Genomic DNA, 23,318 nt, shown 5'->3' with positions numbered 1-23,318 from the left:
AATACAGTATTTATATTCCAATTGATTTATTTTATAATTATATGGTAAAAATGAGAAAGTATGCAATTTTTCAGTAATAGCATGCTGTGATAGTTTTGTATTTTTATGTCTGATTTTGTAAGTTTTTAAGTGAGGTGAAATTTGTGAGTACATAAGACAAATCAGACTCTTGAAGGGGGTACAGTGGTCTAGAAAGGTTGAGAGCCACTGTCTTAGATAGTACTTTTTTATCTTGTGACCTCCAGATATCTTTTTTCCTCTAGCAAGTCTCATCAGTCACTCTGCATTTTATAGTTAAAAAATGCATTTTTAGACCCTCCTGCAGGTCTATAAATTCTTAAGTCAGATACTGGTGCCCACTGGATTAAGAAGATCAGGACCACTGGCACCAACAATAAAGGAACCTTATGCGGGGAAACTAGCTGAATCCAATTTTTTTTATTTAAAAAAGAAAGAAAGGTAAAATACCTACTGTCAAGGCGAATTCCCCACTCTGGCACAGAAGATGGGGGTCTGCAAGGATTCTAAAAATTAATACTGACCACTCCAGGCTTGTATTAGACGCCCAAGGTTACAGCTTTTCTCTGACCTTGGATTGGTAGATGCTGCCACCACCCGAGTGCAGAACCCCTTTGAGAGCCCAGGAAGGTGGACTTGGGAATTCCTTCCAGTGGGGTACCCTCAAGCCCTTTCACACACACGCCTCCAGGGAAGAGCTGAGAAAGGGGGGGGAAAGGAACTCAGCTGTTGCCACCAGCTAATTAAACAACATGTGCACAAACCTCTTAAGACACACAAATCTAATGCTGTTCTTAAAAATGGTAAATTTTATTAATAATAAAAAAGAAAGAGAATACATCTGGGAACTCAGGCTATTGTTAGATTTTAAAAGAGCAGCCACAAGGATTAAGCCCCAAGAATACCTTTCTTCCAAGAATACAAGCAAAACAATAGCATGTGGGGTTAGCACAGAGGAATCCACAAGCCATAACGAAATAAAAGGGATAAACCTAGTCACGTCTTCCTAGACATTTCCTGATCTACTTAAATATCTGGGGTTTTAAACGAGTAGTTTCTAGGTATGATACCAATGATTTGTTTCGTACCTGGCCCAAGCTTCTTACAGCATAACTGTCCGCCTCTCCCCAAGAGAACAACAACAGACAGACAAAAGGGGAGTCTTTGTTTCAATTTGAAAAAGTTCTAGCTTTCCTATTGGCTCTTTCGGCCAGGAGCCCACTCACTTCCTTTTACTTGTGCATAGCAGTGAGACTTTCTAACCTTTTACAGGTAGAACTATTAGAGAACAGCTACTAAGAAGGATTTTATAGCTGCTGACTGGCTGGGTGCCCATAAAAGGGAGCTACCTCCACCCCTTCATTTATCACACCTATGTTGATCCTCTGATTTTGAATGGCAGCTTACACCAACCATTTGCCACAACTTCCTGCCATGTCTGCACAGAGACATACCCATGAACCAGGCATGATTGTACTTCAGTTTGCATGGTGCAGTTCATGTTATTTGTTATAATACTAATAATGTTGTTGCTTTATTATGTGTAGTATTTTTGCTCCCAGAAAAGCTGTTCTAATGATAAATTGATACCTGTTAAGCACTCTGGGGATATTTATTGTATTGGTTAGATCAGATGATTAACTGAACATTCCTTGCCCTCTAATTTTGCATAGAGGGCATGTGTGTACGAATGACAACGGAGAGGGCGTGTTCAGCAGTTGGAATGTTGCAATTTATTGTTTGAATGCAGGAAAAGAAAATTTCTGAATTATTTGAAGTGCTATGTATTAAAATTGTACATTTGCCTTAAATGGCAGGGTATTGAAAAGGAGCGGCTCTGTTTTGTTTTCCGGTTCTCTCACTCTACGCATGAGTAGGAGACATTTCTATGATTTATAGAAGTACTCTTTTCCGCACCTAGAAAGAGGGCTGGTACTGTTCAGTTTTTTAAAATTTTTATTTTAAAAATAAAGTAGAATATTGCAATTGCAATTTCTGATTATTGAAGGCTAAAATCAGTTTTAAATTAGAATATGTTGGGTTTTTTCTAAAGTTATGTAAAAGTTGACAATTCTGCCATGGACCTAAAATATTACAATGCCTTTCTATTTGAATTAGCTGACATGGATAATCTTTAATGTTCTTTTATTCAGGGTCTATCATTTTGTAATCAGTAATATGCTGGCCACAGAGAGGCAGTCCTGGGCAGTGGGAACTCAACAGCTTCTTTGCTTCTCACTAAAGACAGGGATCAGTGGGTTTAATCAGTTCTTGGTGATAAAAAATCCCCCATGGCTATTTGAATATGTTTCACTTGTTAGGCAGCTGATAATATTCCAGATAAATATCCAAGCAATGTAATTGTCACTTAAGTCACATAGAATTGTTTTTTTCCTGGTTGGATGACCTAACACTTAAAAACAAGAGTAAGGACTAACTCATTGTGATTTGGATTGCCCTGTGGTTCTGGGGACACTTCAGGGAAGAGGTAGCAGAAGATAAGCAGGCCTCGGGAATGTTGGGAAATTTTTCATACGTTTCTTCCCGTCTGTTCCACAAGGAAAAGCATTATATTTGGCTACATATATGGATTCCCAATCTAAGAATGCTAGTGTTTATTTCTGACTGAGAGAGGACACAAAACACTGGAAGCAAGAACTGTGGAAAATTTTTTGCAGCAGTCCCCTACAAAAAATTCTTGTAGAATTTAAAAATAGGATTTCATAAAATCAAATAGTGATATCCCTTTTGTAGGTTTTTAAAATGATCCTTTAGAAGGGTTATAATTAAGGATCTGATTCTGTCACAGCGGTCCTGGATTCTCTGACATTCTGGGACCTCTTGACTTCTTCCGGGGCAGGGCTGGAGCTGCTGGCAACTCCAAGACTGCCAGAGCAATGGTCCCAGGGCTGAAGCAGTTGATGGAGGTTGGTCAGCACCTCTGGGGCTTGAGCAGCGGCGGGGCTGGAGTCACGGCCGGCAGTCAGCCTTGAGACTGCGGGAGCAGTGACCCACGGGCTGCGGGAGCAGCTGGCTGGCAGTCAGCCCCAGGGCTGCCGGAGTAGCAATGGGACTGTAACAGCTGCCAGAGGTCAGCCACTGGCAGTGCTCTGTTGCTTAATCCTTCCCACCCCCCAGCGTATTTTTACTAAAAGTCAGGGACAGGTCACAGGCTTCCGTGAATTTTTGTTTATTGGCCATGACCTATCTCTAACTTTTAGTAAAAATACCCATGACAGAATCTTAACTTTAGTTATAATCCTCTCGATTAAATTCAAGAGAATAGTTGAAAATGCTGAGAAAAGATACAATTTTTATTGAATTCAATAGGATTCTTTTTCTGAAGAGGGTTTTTGTTTTTTCCAGTTTTTTCCCCTCCCATTCACACAAAGTAATTGCACTTTTATGTGTATGTGCACTGCCTTATGATGCCATTTTTGTATATCCAAGCAGAAGTAGTTGCTGCTCTCTGAGATAGGCCAGCAGTGATCTGTGCATGATGCCTTTCCAGAGGATGCCCAATAGAATCCATCCTTGGGTATACTTTCTCCTACAGCCTCCCTGGTCATGCTTCTGGAACACAGATCAGTTACCATGTATTTTCTTGACCATAGACTGCCACAAGCTGCAGGCACTGCTGCCAGTTCTCCTGTTTGGGACTGTGTGATGTCTTCCTTTTCTTCCAGTCTCTCGGAGATTTCAAGATGCCTTGTGAATGATCCTGGCAGGAACCTTCACCCAGATTTATTCAAGACTTAGTTTCCACAAACATTCATGTGAACAAAACCCCATGTCACGCTGTGTGGAGTGGTTCACAACCATGAGTTCCGGCTTCAGGGAAGACAGTTTGGAGTGTGTGCCCTGCTTTTTTAGAGTCAATACATTCTATAATTAGATTTCACCAACCCAGTAACAAATGTGACCTCCTGAAGCACTAAACAAGTGTTACCATGGAGTCACAGACAGTCCGCTTGAGCACTTCAGTCTGTCTGGCTACTCAGGCAATGATAAATGGTCACTTACACCAAAAATCACAAAATATTCAGGTTGCTTCCAGTCCCAAGAGATCAGTCACTTACCCCAGATCAGTTTGTATCTTAGATCTCACACCAAAGACACTGCTGGTAGCCAATCCTATAGTAAACTAACTAAGGAATAATTAACTAGGAAAAAGAAATGAGAGAGTTATTTACAGGTTAAAGCAGGCAACATATATGCACAAATGAGTTAGCCTTTGTTTCTAAAAGGTGACAGAGATATAATAATCAGTCCACTGAATGTCTTTTAGGGTTAACCCAAGTTGACCCTGGGGAATCTCTGTTTTTGTTTCTTAGCTCAAGCTCTTGAGAGAATCCAAACAGCAAAGAGAGAATTATTTTTTCTTGTGATCATCTTTATATGCTCTTCCCCTAGAGTTCAAATCGATGTGACAACGGCTCCTGCATGTAACTTCTTCTTGGGTGGATGGGGCAATCAACAAAGTTTTTAGCCTTGATAGTCCTTCATGATGGATGAGGAACCAAATTTCTTGCCTAGATTCAGAAGTTCAGAGCAGGCATTTTTACAATTGTAAAGAAACTTACATATTACCTTATAGCATGGGACTCAACATTACAAATACAATTGATGCACGCACCAACTTACATGCATTTTATAGAGTCTAAACACTAAATGCATCTTTACAAGACTAACACCTATCTTAAATAATATTAACATATAGGTGAGTTGGTCTGGTTTCCAGCTCTGAATATATCGGTGCTTAGCTGACACCTACAGCTTTGGCAACAGTTGGCACCTGGTTTACCAGCATATCACCTCACTGGCAGGAGTGCTCATTGAAAATGAATACATATTGTGCAGTGTTAACACAGCTCTGTCTTGAACATATGCAGCTTATCCTATTCAAACCAGTGAATTTCCTTGCTTTAAGCTGTAGAATCCTGCTATTAAGGCCTGGCTCATATTTTTATTACTAGAGAAGAATCTTAACTGTTCTGTGCTTCTCTTCTTGAATTAATCCTTCCTGAAGACAACTTTCTACTAAATGTTCTAATGTTATGATAATCTATTTCATGCACTCTTGAGAAGTCTGATTCCTCATTAGTGTTTTGATCAGAGTTTAGCTTTGCAGTCATTTCTTTTGTAATTGTTTATTAAATTACATTCTTCACTCCAGTACTATATAGCACCTATTTCCCTTGCTTTCCCCCCCCAGACAGTAAATGCATCAAGAATACATTTCGGCCTTATTAGAAGTAGGCTTGACAGAATTTGATTTTTATTTTGTTATACTTTTGACAGATAATATTGATTTATTTTTAAGCTTTTTTCTATTTTCATTTAAATGTTCACAGTTGCAGGAAATTGTTGGACAGGGTAGACAATAATTTAGTGACAGCAGACATTGAGATTCAAAAAGTTAAAGCTTTATAACCATGAAAACACATTGTCAACACCACATGTCAAAATATATGAAGTATATGCCCTTAAATCAAACTCTACTCAGTTCTCTAGCAGCTTTCTTTTTTTTTTTTTACGTTGCCTATTTGTAAATTTTGATGATGGAAATATTTTTCGTCAGTTTATGTGAGTACACTGAAATAAAAATCTAATCCTTCCAGAGATAATTGTCAGGTTTTTTGTTATTCCGTTTTCAGACATAACATGCTGTCCCTTGGCTCCCAATTATATAAAGGTCTATAATCTGTTTCTTCCCTGATATCATTGAAACTGTTTAATCATCTAGATGCCATTGCTCATCCTCTAAGGGCTGTCTTATGAGGGTGAACTTTTATGTGGCCCTGATTTGTTCCTGGAGATAATGTCCTCGCTCAAACACCCTCACGCAAAAAAGATTGGAAGTTTGGCCAAGAAGCCAGCATGCTGAGTCATAGGGAAAAATTAGCATGCTGATTCTCAGGCTTTTTAAAAAATATAAAACTTTATTAATCATTGTTGGGGGTAGGTGGGGAGAAAGGTAAGATGTTTTTTAATGTTTTTGAACCCAAAGATAGCAAAAAGAAAAAGTGTGCTATAGGGTTGAGATTTAAAACAGCTCTTTTTTGGTTGTGACATTCTTTGTGTTGAAGGATCTTGTATTTTGGAGACTGATTATAAACCTCAAATATTTTATAAACTTTACTTATTGTGCCCTTTTAACTTGCATTTTTTCACTTTGGGGCAGAGGGATGGAGGTGGGGAGTAGCTATTCAAATATTAAGCTACAAATTTAGTCTTTTTTTCTGGAAATAATTTCTAATAAAACACTCTCTAGTTCCTTACTAGAGTCACTTGTAGAGTTATTAAACTGCAAAACTGATATTGAAGCCTTGAGCGGCTTGTATACCACACTGAAAGTCATACAGAAAAATGGGATGCTTCAGGGCTGTCAAAGGAGTAGCAAGTAGTAAAGCTTTTCCCCTCTTAACTGGTGAAGTTACATAAATGTGAAACATCACAGAAAAGAAAACTACTTGAAGATCGTACTCTTCCCTACAGGTCTGAAAGGGACATGATTCAGACTGCTCAGTCAACAATTTGGCATATCAGGCATTTATTGCATTACAGGCATATAACACTTTTGCTATGTAGTGTTTATTTGTTCCATGCGTGTGAATAGCCAACATATTGGAATTGACAAGAATTCCCCATTCAAAAGCACTTGAGACAAGTTTGCAAGCTTCAGTAAATAATGCTTGCTTCACAACTATAGAAAAGACACCAGGTACAACACAGGAAAAGAGTTAAATGAATGCCCTGCTTAAATATAGCTTCTACCAGTTTGCGTTTAAATTAAAATAAAAAAGCCAAAGAACCTTTTTAAAATCCCCCTCTTTCCATTGGTTTTCACTCATTTCTGATTTAGCTTTTTATGTAGTGGTGTCTGGTAATGGAGGGTACTCAGTTACTTTTTTAACTGTCTACTACTGTATTATTTTAATTCCACCTCTTGTATAGTTGTTGATCGTTTAAATTGAGTATATTAGGTCTGTCGATTAATCGCAGTTAACTCACAATTAACTCAAAAATTAATTGCAGTTTGAATCGCACTGTTAAACAATAGACTACCAATTGAAATGTATTAAATATTTTGATGTTTTTCTATATTTTCACATACATTGTTTTCTGTGTTGTAACTGAAACCAGTGTATATTATTTTTATTGCAGATATTTGCACTGTAAAAATGATAAACAAAAAATAGTATTTTTCAATTCATCTCATACAAGTACTGTAGTGCAATCTCTTTGTTGTGAAAGTGCAATTTGCAAATGTGGATTTTTTTTTTGTTACATAACTGCACTCAAACAAAAGAAAGTAAAACTTCAGAGCCTACAAGTCCACTCAGTTCTACTTCTTGTTCAGCCAATCGCTAAGACAAACAAGTTTGTTTACATTTACAGGCAATAATGCTGCCCTCTTCTTATTTGCCATGTCACCAGAAACTGAGAACAGGCATTTGTATGGCACTTTGGTAGCCAACCTTGCAAGGTATTTATGTGCCAGATATGCTAAACATTCTTATGCCCTTTCATGCTTCGGCCACCATTCCAGAGGATATGCTTCCATGCTGATGATGCTAGTTAAAAAAATGTGTTAATTAAATTTGTGACTGAACTCCTTGGAGAGAATTGTATGTCCCCAGCTTTGTTTTACCCACATTCAGCCATCTGTGTCATGTTATAGCAGTCTCGGATGATGACCAAGCATATATTCATTTTATGAACACTTTCACTGAAGATTTGACAAAACGCAAAGAAGGTACCAATGTGAGATTTCTAAAGATAGCTTTGACCCAAGGTTTAAGAATCTGAAGTGTCTTCCAAAATCTGAGAGGGACGAGGTGTGGAGCATGCTTTCAGAAGTCTTAAAAGAGCAACATTCCAGTGTGGAAACTACAGTACCCGAACCACCAAAAAAAGAAAATCAACCTTTTGCTGGTGGCATCTGACTCAGATAATGAAAATGAACATGCATTGGTCCATATTGCTTTGGATCATTATAGAGCAGAACCCGTCATCAGCATGGATGCATTTCCTCTGGAATGGTGGTTGAAACATGAAAGGAGATATGAATCTTTAGCGCATCTGACAAGTAAATATCTTATGATGCTGGCTACAACAATGCCATGTGAATGCCTATTCTCACTTTCAGGTGACACTGTAAACAAGAAGAGGGAAGCATTATTTCCTGCAAATGTAAACAAACTTGTTTGTCTGAGTGACTGGCTGAACAAGAAGTAGGACTGCATGGACTTGTCGGCTCTAAAGTTTTACATTATTTTTGAATGCAGGTTTTTTTGTACATAATTCTATATTTAAGTTCAACTTTCATGATAAAGAGATTGCACTACAGTTCTTGTATTAGGTGAATTGAAAAATACTATTTCTTTTGTTTATCATTTTTATAGTGCAACTATTTGTAATAAAAAATAATATCAAGTGAATACTGTACACTTTATATTCTGTGTTGTAATTGAAATCAATATATTTGAAAATGTAGGAAAAACATCCAAAAATATTTTAATAAATTTCAGTTAGTATTCTATTATTGTTTAAAAGTGTGATTAATTTTTTTGAGTTAACTGTGATTAATCAACAGCCCTAATTAGCAAAATTTTCAGTCGTATTGGATTTAGGAACACTTACAATAAAGAAAATAGTGTAATCCAAATAAGTACAAAAATTGCACCAAGTCTCAGCCACAGAGCTTGCAGGATTTAATTTATGTCTGGAAACTGAAGTATGCACATTATTTGATGGTCTGCCCACATTAGGGCTGAGGCTCATTAGTGGGATTTTATGGGATACTTTGCACTAAGGCTGATGTTGCTATATTTTACATTTGAAGACTTCTATCCCCAAAACTGTCAGTACATTATACTTTTACAGATGTAGCATCTCCATTTTACAGCTGGGCTATCTGAGGCAGAGATGGTTAAGTGACTTGCTTAAAGTCACACAGTGAGCCAAAGGCAGAGTCTGTAATAGAATTGGTTGCCAGACTTCCAGTTCCATGCCGTATGTCTCAGACACGTTTGCCACTCCACAAAATGTTAAAGTAGATCTGCAAAAACAAAAATAATTGTACCCATTTGCTTCTCTATGATGTATTGAGATGGCCTGAACACCTATTCCAAATTTATTTCTATTGGATTTTATATATTAGGAATATCAGATATTGATGTCTCTGTAATGTTGCTGGAGTACTGTTTAGAGAACTGGAGTAAGCTTTCTCAGTCCTCACTTGAAAGGAAAAGGGTTTAATTAACTCAAATTTTTAAAAGCATCTTTTCCTCCAGTGTAGACATATCCGTAGGGAGTCCTACAGAGCTCTTAGCAAGAGGAGTGGAGGCTAAGATTAGGAGCCTTTCTAAGGATAGGAAAACATTGAATGAATGAACTACAAAAAGCTTCTGGGAGTGAAGTAGAAAATTACATACATTTATGATAGATGTACGTTATAAGAATTAAACAAAACTGCTTTTGGGTACAACAATACATTTTTGATGAGCTGGCAGCAAATCTTCCTTTCTAATCTAATTTCTGCTGCTTTCTTAATTCAAATAAATATTGTTTACTGGTCAATATTTTTCATTTTAATTATGTTTCTTCTTATGTAGCTCCCCAGAGGAATTTTGAAATTGCCTTCAAGATGTTTGATTTGAATGGTGATGGTGAAGTGGACATGGAGGAGTTTGAACAGGTAAATTTCTGGGAGGTTGACTTCTTAAAGATATACAACCTAAGACTTAATTGTAATGCTTACTATACAACATAATTATGATGGTTTGCTACCAGTAGGTATTGGCACATAGGTGATAGTTCATAGATGCTCTTTCTATGCACAACAGCACACCCTTTTCACTCCAGCTTCCAGTAGGGAACCTTTAATTAAACCAGGAGAATTACGTGCCTAATAATCTGCAAAGCCACCATCATTATTCTCTGACTTGAGTCTTGAGAAGGTCTCATGGACAACCCTAGCTCCACAAACAAAAGAAATGAATTGCTGTGCTAGTGTAACTGCTGTTAGGGATTCTGACCTTGCCTGCTCATATTTTTATTACAAAGCTATTGTTTTGTCATAATATTGAATAACTGTGCTTAATGTGTCTGAAACATAAGACTTTATGCATTTGCTTAGAGCTACTTTAGTAATTTTGCTTGACTACTTTGAATTTACTTTCCTATGTTAATTTTCCCCAATCAAAGTAACATCCCATCCCCAATCATATTTGATTTACACAGTTTGACTTTTCAGGTGATGATATCATCCATTGGAGGTAGGGTGAGTCAAAACAGATCTGATTTCTGCTATGTGTAGGTACACATGTTCGCTCTCTTTCAGATTAGGGATGTGTTGTTTTTTTCTTGGACCAGAATTTATGTGGAAAACAGGCTTAAGAGCTCTGAAACTCAAAAAACATCCTTAATTGCCAAATGATAGAAAACCTCCAGAGTTGTAAGACTGATGAAAAAGAAAGGTGAATGCATTCACAAAGAGAAGGAGGTAATTAGCTAGTTGAATGATGAGGCACAGTACAAAACAAGGGAATAGATTCAGAGGAAGAAGAAAAAAAGGTTACTCTACATTTGTCTCCATTATCCATTTGTACCAACATGATGCATCGGTTATTATTTATTATATATTGGGTTGTATTTCAAATGTTTCATTTTCCTCCAGAACAAGAGGACACAACCAAATATTCAAAAGTATAATTAGATACACAGAGTGCAAACTAGTGATGTGGCCAGTGTTCTGAACATTGACTCTCTTAAACAAATATCAACCATATCCTATTTCAGCAGTATGTTTATGTTCTCCTCATAGCGTCTCAGTGCCTGTCTGCATCTCTTATCGAAAAACTAGGTTAAGATCTAATGTTCATCCAAGTCCTCTCCCCTCGAACTCCACACGTTTTAAACAAGAGGCATAACATTTTAAGCTCTTATGGACGTTGCAGACATTCTGGCATTTTCTGCTGAATTCCTGGATGAATAATATGTCTTCTCCACGGGAAGTACAGTGCCTTTGATCCTTTTCCTGCCTAGGTATATTAAGAAAAGCAAACAAAATCAGTAAGAGTAATATCTTACACTCTCTATGCAAAAGAATAAATGGACACAAATCTGACATCAGGAATCATAACATTCAAAAACCGGTAGGAGAACACTTCAACCTCTCTGGCCACTTTAAAAGATTTAAGGGTGGCAATTTTGCAACAGAAAAGCTTCAAAAACAGACTGCAAGGAGAAACTGCTGAACTTGAATTAATATGCAAACTAGATACCATTAACTTGGGTTTGAATAGAGACTGGGAGTGCCTGGGTCATTACACATATTGAATCTGTTTCCCCATGTGAAGTATCCTCACACCCCCTTGTCAACTGTCTAAATGGGCCATCTTGATTATCACTGCAAAAGTTTTTTTCTCCTGTTGATAATAGCTCATCTTAATTAATTAGCCTCTTTCTCCACCTTTTCATGTTCTCTATATGTATGTGTATATATATCTTCTTACTATATGTTCCATTCTATGCATCCGATGCAGTGGGCTGTAGCCCACGAAAGCTTATGCTCAAAATAAATTTTAGTCTCTAAGGTGCCACAAGTACTCCTGTTCATCTTACACTTCCTAATAGTTTAACTTCCAAAGCAATGTTATATAAAGCAAAGTAACAATTGAAGGTTATCTTTCAGTTTCACTTTCTAAGATTAACTTGTTTCTTCTTTTTAGTATTTGGTTCCAAAACACATTAATCTATTGTTCTGTAAAATACTGCATATAACAAATAGTCCTTCACTGTGACAATTAGGAGTCATGTCATTTTTTCCTGTACAATATTTAGCCAACCCTGAACTATGGAGGGGCATAATAAAAATTAGTTTAGCAAACACCTCTAAAGGAGATATAGAAAAGCATTGTATGAGCAGTCTGTAATTTTTACCATACTTTTATAACTCTACACATTATAGCTCTACACACCATCGGTCAGTATTTCATAACAATAAAAAGCAGAAACTACCAGTTGTGTGTGGAAACACAGGATTTAGTGTCAGACTAAGTGACTGTACCTTTGAGTCTCTTTAATGGAGAACAATTGGAAAATATGTATGCTCGTGAAATGGTACTCCAATTGAGAATGTCCATGGATATCTGAGAACACAAAGGTATCTCTGAATAATCTAGTCACAAATTTTTACCATATATTGATTAATTTTAGAGAGACTGTTACAAGATATGATGATGATGATATGTATTATTCATTGAAAACTAGGGCCAGAACAGGCGAGTTTTTGTTTTAATTTACTTTGTTTTCTCAGAGTAAGGAAATATTTGGGATCCATTCTGCCCCATATCACTTATGGATATAGTATCACTGCTATTGTTTACTTCAAAGGAAGAGCTGTGTAACATGCTTTACTTCCTCCATCTTGTTCATTTGTTACAGTTATGCACATAATAGTGTGTATAATTCCCAAATAGTATGGATTGAGGTAATTGCTTGTAAAATGAAACTACAAGACTATTGCATCAATCCATCTCTTCCGGAGTGGAAATCTGAATTCAGAATTATTACCCAAGTTATGGCCCCATTCATCACTTGCAATAGGTGATAGGGGGGCTGAGCCCTATCAAGCAAGGTTAATAATTCCAATTAGTCATGCTCTGCACCTGGGGGATGATTAATTACCTCCTGGCCAAAGAAGGTGGAACTAGTTCTTATAAGTAGACTGAGGGAGCTCAGTTAGGGAGACAGGTGTCTCTGGTGTAGAGAACCCTGAGATAAGGTTTGACAGACAGGAAACACAGGAGGAAGAACGCTACTGGAGCTGGTTAGGTTCCTTCAGGGGAATCCCTAAGGTAGGGCCAACAAGAGAAGGGCAGAAGGGGGATTAATTTAACGATTTGTTTGGACTTTGATTTGGATTTGTTTGTGCTACCTCGGAAGGGCTTTAGACTTTCATGTGACTTGGCTGGAGGTGAGCTGGGAGAAGACAAATGCTGGGAAAGGCCTTTGCAGGGCAGGGAAGGCTAGAAGCCAGTAGAAGGCTCCAGAGACTAGTTCTTGTGCAGTGCTGTGACTAGAGACAAGGGGGTACCAACATTGTGAGAACATACTATTACGCTACTTGAATGGTGACAGGTTTCATAGTGGTAGCCATGTTAGTCTGTATCGGCAAAAATAAGGAGGAGTCCTCGTTATTTTTGCTATTACGCTATTGTATCCCTAAATACCACTGGCCTGGTTTTCAGAAGTGTTGAGCTCCCTCATTTTCCATCAGCCCATACGTATCAGATACATTCTATTTCCTACCATTCATATAGTTCCTGAATATACCACTTCATAGTCATTTGACCATATTTAACCATTCCAAAAAGCTTCTTACACTACATTTAGTAATCAAAGTAAGTTTAAGAATTTTTACATCCAGCTAAAATCAGTCATTGTTGAATGTTGATAAATGAATTTACAGTACCTTAAGGAAAAAAAGAAAATAGATAATGGATTGCCAAAAAAAGGCTGAAGCTAAGACCGTATTTAACAGAAATCAAGGCTTTTTTTTATTTTGGGGGTTTTATGTAAAATAAGTGTTCTGAGGATCAAAATTTATAAAATACTTTGAAGATGAAAGTGCTGAATTCTTTTAAGTAATCCCAGTCCACATGATATGCAAAGGGAGGTTTCAAGTGCATTAAGAGGACATATACAAGCTGTTAAGGATATGAATATCTATTTATGCTAAGCTTTTTACATGCTTCCATGTATATACAAAGGAATAAAGGTTGTATACATCACCAGTATAGTTTGATGAAGACTATAATCTCCCCAAAACTTAAATCCACAGCTTTCCAGACAGCAGTTGAAAGGAGCTGTATGTGGAAAGTGGGAAGAGGTCAAGAATATCTAAATGGCTACAGCTATTTAAGAACAAGAACGCTGACTCTAGTGAATATCCAAAGAACATTCCTAGATTCAGCTCGTTTCAGATATCAGTATAAATGATTGGATATACTTTGCAAATAACCCCCCCAAAAACAAACTAAACAAACTGTGGTTCCTTTGGTAGGGATATGTGTATTTTTCAAGAATTTATGCAAATACATCCTGGAATATCATATGCCCTTTTGGGTATTTCAGACCAATGAGGTGTTGTCACCCTTGCTCTGCATCTTTGGGTGCCTCATGATGCTTTACTGCTGTAGCCCCCAACTGGGCTGCTCACAAACAGCCCACCAGCATGTAGGTCGCTCCCTGAGTGTTTGTGTATAGCCATAATCCTGGTTCAGCAACTCTGATTCCAGTAGTCTGTCAGCAAACACCAGCCACACTCTATCTTAAAGCACCCTTGGTTACCACTTGCAGGGTGATCCTAGCACATACCCAATACTGGATTTTCTCCCAAAATGAGTGTTCTGCACTGTCCAGCCTCTCCTGGCCTCTTCTCAAAGGATCAGTATTTAACAGTTTGCCACCCTAAATAGAGTTACCCATACAGTTCACAACACTGGTTTAGTTTTCATTAAAGAATAAAACAAGTTTATTTAACTACAAGGAGATAGGATTCAAGGAATACAAACATAACCCATTAAAGGCAAAAATGGTTACAAGAGAAATTAAGATAAAATACTTCCTAGTACTAAAATTTAACAAACTAGACTTGGTTCAAGGTGGAAATATTTATACTTCCATACACATAAACCATGCATGTACTTTTGGACTGTATGATTTATTTTAGATGGAGACAAACAAAAGTACCATGATCCTTACTGGGGCCTGCAAACACTGCTATCGTATAAATTGGGATGGCCAAACTGTGGCTCACGAGCCACATGCGAGTCTTTTACCATTAAATTGTGGCTCGCAGAGCCCCCCATGTCCTCCCATTTTCCACCTATCAGTCTTTGGGGGGAGAAGAGGGACTTCAGAACCTCTGCCTTGCAGCAGGGTGGTGCAATAGGGGCTTCTGCCCAGCGAGGAGGGGAGGTCTCGGGGCTTCTGCCCAGCGGGGATGAGGGGCCTTGGAGCTTCAGTCTTGCGGGGAACACCTGCCAGGGCTCAGGGCTGCAGCAGGAGCAGGGCTGAAGCCCCAACCCCTGGCTCCCAGCAGATGTGCCCCAGCTCTCGAACTTTTGAAGATTGTCATGTGGCTCCGAGGGCCAGTAAGTTTGATCAACCCGGATATAAATGATTATCTCCATGAATGCACTACTTCCTGTGTAACAGTCTGCCATGAGCTGAACACTAGCCTCTGCAGGAAAAAGTCCTTAGAGATTCAGAGGCAGTGTGTTCCAAACCAATCATAAATTACATAGCTTCATACATAATTACTTACAGACCATCACCTATATCTGTATGCAAAACGCCTATTAATGTTGGCAGTTTTGACAAATGGAAAATGAGGTGACTATGTTCAATGATATTAAAGGCAAAATGCTTCGGTTTACATTTTAGTGTATTAAAAATGTGAATCCTCATTCCGATTTCATTCTTTTTTTGTTATACATTTTTCTTTTCAAATTGTTTTAAATGACTTTTCTTGTATTGTAAGTACATCAAAATGTCCGTAATTTGGAGGACGCATTTAGGCTGTGGGGAGCATAGCAAATCTGTTGGGGCAACTGAAGTTTTAAGAGAGAAACCTCACTGCTTTTCATTTTTAAGGTGCAGCTAAGCCTGTATCTCTGATTTCCCCCCCTCCCTCCCAGTTGGTGCCCTCCACTTATAACAAGGGTCCTACGTGCTTTCGATATTTAAAACCTTTTGCAGCTGCCACACTGCTTTTATCCCCCATCCAGCATGAGGAGGAGGGAGAGGGGATTGCCAGCAGTGCAGCCAGTGTTTAACCTCCAGAAGTCTTCCAAGGAGAGAGAGGTGAACAGCTCTTCACTTCCTCCTTTCAAAGTATCCCTTTCCTATTGAAGCTAAGGTTTGCTCCACTAGAGTCCCTTGGTGTGGGCTGACAGAGGATGCAGGCATACTCTGAATATCATAGCAGTTTGCACTCCTTGGACATTGCTTTCTAAAAAAGGGAGTTTCAGAGGCAGTAAATGGTCAAACCTGGTAAATTGTTTTAATTTGAGAATGGCTGGGGCCTCTCTCTCACCCTTACCCTTTTTTTTCTTGGGAAACCCAAAGAAGCCCTCTTCCTACTGAGGTTATTTCATGACTCAGAGGCTGGGGCCAGCAGCAGAAGGCTGTCATAGGGCAGGCTGGTGAAAGGGCTAGGAAGTAGGTGTGTCAGGGGTTATACATCTTGTATGACACATGCATTTGGCAATCCTGTTTGTGTATCTCAGGTAAAGTGTCATGCATTTCACAGAGATTGAGACTCCTTCACTGAACAGCCTTTGCCCAGGTGAGGAAGGGGATTTGGGTTGGGAGCTAGAAGACCTTGTGTTTCTTGGTTTCCTTTTCAGTTGAGCGCTGTTAACATTTTCTGTACAGTTCACAACTCTTAGCACTCACCAAAGCCTCAGATTCTTATCCCAAGAGTCAGCAACTATCATTCACCCTTCCCATTTTACAAATAACAAGGTCATAGCAGGCAGGGCAGGGAATAGAATCCCCATCTGTAATATGATAGAACCCAGTCTCACCACTGAGCCACCCAGCCTTTTAGGCTGAATGTGCTAACTCTGTGGATGTGGCTGACCTCTCTGTAACCACTGCCCTAACCATTAGATGGCACTCTCCTTCCAGAACTAGGATCAGGACCTAGGGATCCGTATATCCAACAGCCCCTGCTGCCTCCGAAACACCTTTTTAATCCATGGGAAAGTGTGTGTTGTCCACCTCTAGGGACTATTCCACACAGAGATAACAACCTACTTCTGATACTAGTTGCTTGTTCAAGTGCAAGAGATCTGTGTTCTGTATTTGAAGCTCCTGAGTTCAAACCCTGCTGCCTATCCTGTTGGGGAAAAATAACATATGATCATGTAATTAAAGACCATCTCAATGCTTCTGCACAGGGGGGCAGGATTAAGGTTGCATGGGTAGGAAATGCCAGAACTATGGTTAAATTTGAGTGCTTGACTGCAGCTTTAATCTTCTTTTAATAACATGTTTATGTATCTATGGGGAGAAAATGTGAACAGGGCACTGGACTTGTGACGAAGAAGACTAGGGTTCAATTCCCAGTTCTGCTACAGTGTTGCTTGGTGACCTTGGGCAAGTCACATTCCTCCTTGTGCCTCCACTTCCCAATCTGTAAAATGGGCAGAATGATACTGACATTTGTACATCACTTTGAGGTCTGTGGATGAAAAGTGCTATATCAGAGCTGGGTATTATTATTATGCTGATTAATATTATACATACATAGTGAGTTTTGTCTAAATAGACTGGACCTCCCCTTAAATTGGTATGAGGACCCTGGAGTAATTGTAATTGTTATAAATTCATAGTGTTTTTAAGGCTGGAAGGGACCATTAGACCATCAAATCTGACCTGTATAACATAGGCCAAAGAATTGCACCCAGTTACCCTGAATTGAGTCCAGGAATTTGTGTTAGAATTTAGTCAATCTATAGTCAAAGACATCAAGAGATGGAGAATCCACCACTTCGTTGGTAGTTTGTTCCAATAGTTAATAACTTAAAAAAAACTGCGCCTTTTTTCTAATTTGAATTTATCTGGCTTTAACTTCCAACCATTGGTTCTTGTTATGCCTTTCTCCTCTGGATTAAAGTGCCCTTTAAGTACCCAGTATTTTCTCCCAGGCGTGGTACTCATACACCATAATCAAGTGACTTTTTTTATAAGCTAAGCAGATGGAGTTCTTTAAGTCTCACACTGTAAGACATTTTTTCCAGCCCTCTAATTCTTTGTGGCTCTTTTCTTTACCCTTTCCAATTTTCAACGTCCTTTGAAAATGTGGACACCAGTATTGGGTCTCATCAGATGCTGTATACGAAGATAAAATCGCTTTCCTACTCCTACTCCCCTGTTTATCATACAAGATTCCTGCAGGCCTTTTTGCCACAGTGCAGCATTGGGAACCCATACTGAAAAGTTTTTCTGCTACCACCCTTAATCTTTTCTAGAGTTGCTGCTCTCCAGAATACTTCCCTCTTCTGTAGGCATGGCATGCATTCTTTGTTCCAAGATGTATGACCTCACATTTGGCTATATTAAAACATTTTGTTTCTATGGGTCCAGATACCCTAGCAATCCAGGTTGCTCTGTATGACTGCCCTGTTCTCATTATTTACAACTTTGACGGTCTTTGAGTGCAGTACTCAATTGGCTTAATTGTAACTAGTCTACCAAATTTCTCAGGAGTGTTCCTTCTGGTCATCTTTCTTGATGGTTGGGACATACTTCTCTCAGCCAAGAAACCAAGTTCTTTGGTTGGTGCAGGCAAGCTTACAGCTGTTCCTTCCCCTCATCCCATGCAATACATCTTGGGCTCTTGCCTACTGCTTTTGAAAAGATAAGCTCCCCATTGTCTACAAGTGACTCTGCTTCCCTAATGCTTTTGCTGGTAGCTTTTGCGGGACAGTGTCAGCTAGGGCACCAGACTGGTTAAAATATGAAGGTAACAACCACATTTTCAATGTATGTAACTGATTTTTTTTTTTTTTTTTAACTGAGAATCGGGAAAAAAATAAAAATCAAGATCCAGCCACCCTATGCACTGAAGTAACAAAGTAGCTCCTCTTTGTACAGCTAACCACTTCACAGACTTGACAGTGACAAAATGGTCAAGAGTAACACTTCAACCAGTTGGCACAGTTAACAATGATACATTGGCCAACACAAGTACTTCCTTATGATGCTATTTTCCTTGCTAACTACTTTTTTTTTCCTGCTTAGGTCCAGAGCATTATTCGCTCCCAAACCAGTATGGGAATGCGTCACAGAGACCGTTCTACTACAGGAAATACTCTAAAGACTGGCTTCAGCTCTGCCTTGACAACATACTTTTTTGGATCTGATCTGAAAGGAAAGCTGACAATCTCAAACTTCTTAGAGTTCCAGCGAAAACTTCAGCATGATGTTCTGAAGCTCGAGGTGAGAATTCGTTGACTTTGGGCGGGGGCTGACTGACGTCAGTCATGGAGTGCCCTATTGTGGTGTACTGAGGTGATCACCTGAGGGCTATCTTCATGAGGGTGAGCGTGGGTGTGGGCGAGGAGGGAGAGCTGGTGCTATAAATGTATTCTAGCAGCTGCTGAGACATAGGAGTTATCATAATGAATCAGATTAGTGGTTCAATATCTTGTCGACAACACCAGATGCTTCAGAAGAAGGTACAAGTGATCCCGCAATAGGCAGTTATGAGATAAACTCTACTCGGGCAGGTTATCTGATCCTCAATAGTTAGAGAGTGATTTGTGCCCTGAATCACGAGGGCTCATGTCCTTTCCAGAACTCTTGGATTTTTTAAAAAATTGCTATTATAACTCTGGATAGCCTTGTTTATATAAGGTTATGGCTACACTGGCACATTACAGCACTGCAACTTTCTCTCTCAGGGGTGTGAACACCCCCCCGCCCCCCCACCAGCTCTCTCCCAGCGCTGGCGCGCGACCACACTCGCACTTCAAAGCGCTGCTGCGGGAGTGATCCCGCGGCCACGCTTTGAAGTTTCGAGTGTAGCCACACCCTTAGTGTTTGGTCCTTTTCGGAATCCTGCTAAACTCTTGGTTTCAGTGACATTTTGTGCCAATAACTTTCTCAGGTTAACTTGCATTGTGTGAATGGCTATCTTTGCATTAATTTTGGATTTTTCCGCCACTTAATTTAATTGAATGTCCTATTCTTGTATGATATGAGAGCATTAAGAAGCTCCCAGTCTACACATGCTCATATTCATTTATATGAGTTTAAGCACCTGTTGGTTTTTAAATGTAGCTATACTCAGAAAAGCAAGTATAAAAATAGCATTATGGAATTCCATGGTCACTTTCTCTCAATTTCCAAATAAAATCTACTCACTTTAAAGGTAAAATCTTTATTTTTCTGACTAGTAATCCTGCAAACTCAACCTGGGCTCTGAGTGACCAAGTGCAGTGTCTTACATTTCAGCCAGAAAGAACTATTTTGCAGGCTAAATAATCTCCTCACTTAAACTTGTGCAGCCCAGTTACTTCCAGTAAGGTGGCACAGGTGTAACTAGCTAAACCAGTAATGAACTCAAACAATTCTGTTTAATGTGCAAAAAGGAACAAAATCGAGTTGTTCTTTCTTCGCTGCTAACTGAAGTAAAAAGTAATCAATTTCTCATTAAATTAATCATTACAAATAATTAATCCTTAAAGTCAGCAAATGTGACTCTGAATACACACAGGGAGCAGATTGAGTTAGGAATATGCCATTTTTTATACTGCCATTTTTCAGACTAGAACGAACTACATTTTTTAGTTCCTCTGTGGTGTATAAGTTGGAAATAAGAAAAATAAACATTAAGAGTTGTGGAAAAAGTGAAACTAGTTTCACAATAATGAGGATTATAAACGAATAAGGTTATTTCATGCTCAGTGACTGCAACAGCACCATATTCCCTGAGTTTTCCAAACACCAACATTGCCCCCTCTACGTCATGCAAAAATTGTCCCTGAAATTCCTTCCTTGCCCATTTCTCTAACCCACATAGTCCCTCCACTAACTCCCTCTTCCCCTTGTCACTGTTCTCAACGCCTTACATAACTTAGCCCCTCTCCAGTACCTGCTTTTGGTTGTTTCATGTCATGGAGCACTGTCATGGATGGGTATAAACTGTTCAGGCAGGGGAGGAAAGGTGGAGGAGTTGCACTGTATGTAAGAGATCAGTATGATTGCTCAGAGCTCCAGTACGAAACTGGACAAAGCCTGTTGAGTGTCTTTGGGTTAAGTTTAGAAGCGAGAGCAACGAAGATGATGTCCTGGTGGGCATGTGCTATAGACCACTGGACCAGGAGGATGAGGTGTAGGCGAGGCTTTCTTCAGACAATTAACTTAAGTTTCCAGAACACATGCCCAGGTTCTAATGGGGGACTTCAATCACCCTGACAATCAGCTGGGAGAGCAATACAGCAGTGCACAGACAATCCAGGAAGTTTCTGGAGATTGTTGGGGACAACTTCCTGGTGCAACTACTGGAGGAATCAACCACGGGCCATTCTCCTCTTGACCTGCTGCTTACAAACCGGGAAGAATTGGTAGGAGAAGTAGAAATGGGTGGCAACCTGGGCAGCAGTGACCATGAGATGGTTGAGTTCAGGATCTTCACAAAAGGAAGAAAGGAGAGTAGCAAAATACGGACCCTGGACTTCAGAAAAGCAGACTTTGACTCCCTTAGGGAACTGATGGGCAGGATCCCTTGGGAGGCTAATATGAGAGGAAAAGTAGTCCAGGAAAGCTGGCTGTATTTTAAAGAAGCCTTATTGAGAGCACAGAAACAAACAATCCCGATGGGCAAAAAGAATAGCAAATATGGCAGGCGACCAGCTTGGCTTAACAGTGAAATCTTCAGTGAGCTTAAACACAAAAAGGAAGCTTACAAGAAGTGGAAACTTGGACAGATGACTAGGGAGGAGTATAAAAATATTGCTTGAGCATGCAGGGGTGTAATCAGGAAGGCCAAAACACAACTGGAGTTGCAGCTAGCAAAGGATGTGAAGGGTAACAAGAAGGGTTTCTACAGGTATGTTAGCAACAAGAAAAAGGTCAGGGAAAGTGTGGGACCCTTAATGAATGGGGGAGGCAATCTAGTGACAGAGGATGTGGAAAAAGCTGAAGTACTCAATGCTTTTTTTTGCTTTGGTCTTCACAAACAAGGTCAGCTCCCACACTGCTGTCCTGGGCAACACATTATGGGGAGGAGGTGAACAGCCCTCAGTGGTGAAAGAACAGGTTAAGGACTATTTAGAAAAGCTGGATGCCTTCCATACATCCGAGGGTGCTGAGGGAATTGGCTGATGTGATTGCAGGGCCATCTTTGAAAGAGCATTATCTTTGAAAATTCATGGTGATTGGGGAAGGTCCTGGACAATTGGAAAAAAGCAAATATAGTGCCCATCTTTTAAAAAGGAAAGACGGAGAACCCAGGGAACTACAGGCTGGTCAGCCTCACCTCAGTCCCTGGAAAAATCATGGAGCAGGTCCTCAAGGAAACCATTTTGAAGCACTTGGAGGAGAGGAAGGTGATCAGGAACAGTCAGAATGGATTCACCAAGGGCAAATCATGCTTGACCAGCCTGATTGCCTTCTATGATTAGATAACTGGCTCTGTGGATATGGGGAAAGCAGTGGATGGGATATATCTTGACTTCAGCAAAGCTTTTGATATGGTCTCCCACAATATTCTTGCCAGCAAGTTAAAAAAGTATGGATTGGATGAATGGACTATAAGATGGATAGAAAGCTGGCTAGATTATCGGGCTCAACAGGTAGTGATCAATGGCTCGATGTCTAGTTGGTAGCTGGTATCAGGCGGAGTGCCCCAGGGGTTGGTCCTGGGGCCAGTTTCGTTCAACATCTTTATTCATGATCTGGATGATGGGATGGATTGCACCTCAGCAAATTTGCAGATGACACTAAGCTGGGCGGAGAGGTAGATACACTAGAGGGTAGATATAGGGTCCAGAGTGATGTAGACAAATTGGAGGATTGGGCCAAAAGAAATCTGATGAGGTTCAACAAGGACAAGTGCAGAGTCCTGCACTAAGCTTGAAGAATCCCATGCACTGCTACAGGCTGGGGACTGACTGGCTAAGCAGCAGTTCTGCAGAAAAGGACCTGGGGATTACAGTGAATGAGAAGCTGGATATGAGTCAGCAGTGTGCCCTTGTTGCCCAGGAGGCATATTGCGCTGCATTAGTAGAAGCATTGCCTGCAGATCGAGGGAAGTGATTATTCCCCTCTATTCAGCACTGGTGAGGCCACATCTGGAGTACTGTGTCCAGTTTTGGCCCCCCCAACTGGCTCCTTATTACTAGCAATGGGATGTGGCTACTAGCATCAAAACATTGGTGAAGTATAGCTTGAGAATACCAACACCAATTTGCTTTAGTGTGGTATTTTTAGGAAAATTTACTGGCCATTATTTCCTGATGGATGTGGACAAATTGGAGAGAATCCAGCAGAGGGCAACAAAAATGATTCGGGCTGGGACACGTGACTTACAAGGAAAGGCTGAGGGAACTGGGCTTGTTTAGTCTGCAGAAGAGAAAAGTGAGGGGGGATTTGGTTGTAGCCTTCAACTGCCTGAAGAGGGGTTCCAAAGAGGATGGAGCTTGGCTGTTCTCAGTGGTGGCAGATGACAGAACAAGGAGCAATGGTCTCAAGTTGCAGTGGGGGACGTATTA

General features: G+C 39.8%; 1 protein-coding gene across 7 annotated transcripts in view; it reads left to right on the top strand.

Moving 5' to 3' along the window:
* Positions 1–23,318, top strand: part of MICU1 (mitochondrial calcium uptake 1) — a 217,284-nt gene that overhangs the window by 102,516 nt on the left and 91,450 nt on the right. For 6 of the 7 annotated variants that reach the window (XM_073353626.2, XM_078853821.1, XM_078853824.1 and 3 more), the window contains 2 exons: positions 9,639–9,721; positions 18,844–19,041. The exons of the other annotated variant lie outside the window; for it this stretch is intronic. In XM_073353626.2, coding sequence (XP_073209727.1) covers positions 9,639–9,721; positions 18,844–19,041 — 281 coding nt within the window. The remainder of the gene's footprint in view (positions 1–9,638; positions 9,722–18,843; positions 19,042–23,318) is intronic. 7 annotated transcript variants of the gene reach the window in all.

Source organism: Lepidochelys kempii, chromosome 7 (genome assembly GCF_965140285.1).
Source record: "Lepidochelys kempii isolate rLepKem1 chromosome 7, rLepKem1.hap1, whole genome shotgun sequence".
Classification (NCBI taxonomy): domain Eukaryota; kingdom Metazoa; phylum Chordata; order Testudines; family Cheloniidae; genus Lepidochelys; species Lepidochelys kempii.
This window is presented reverse-complemented; position numbering and strand designations above follow the sequence as displayed.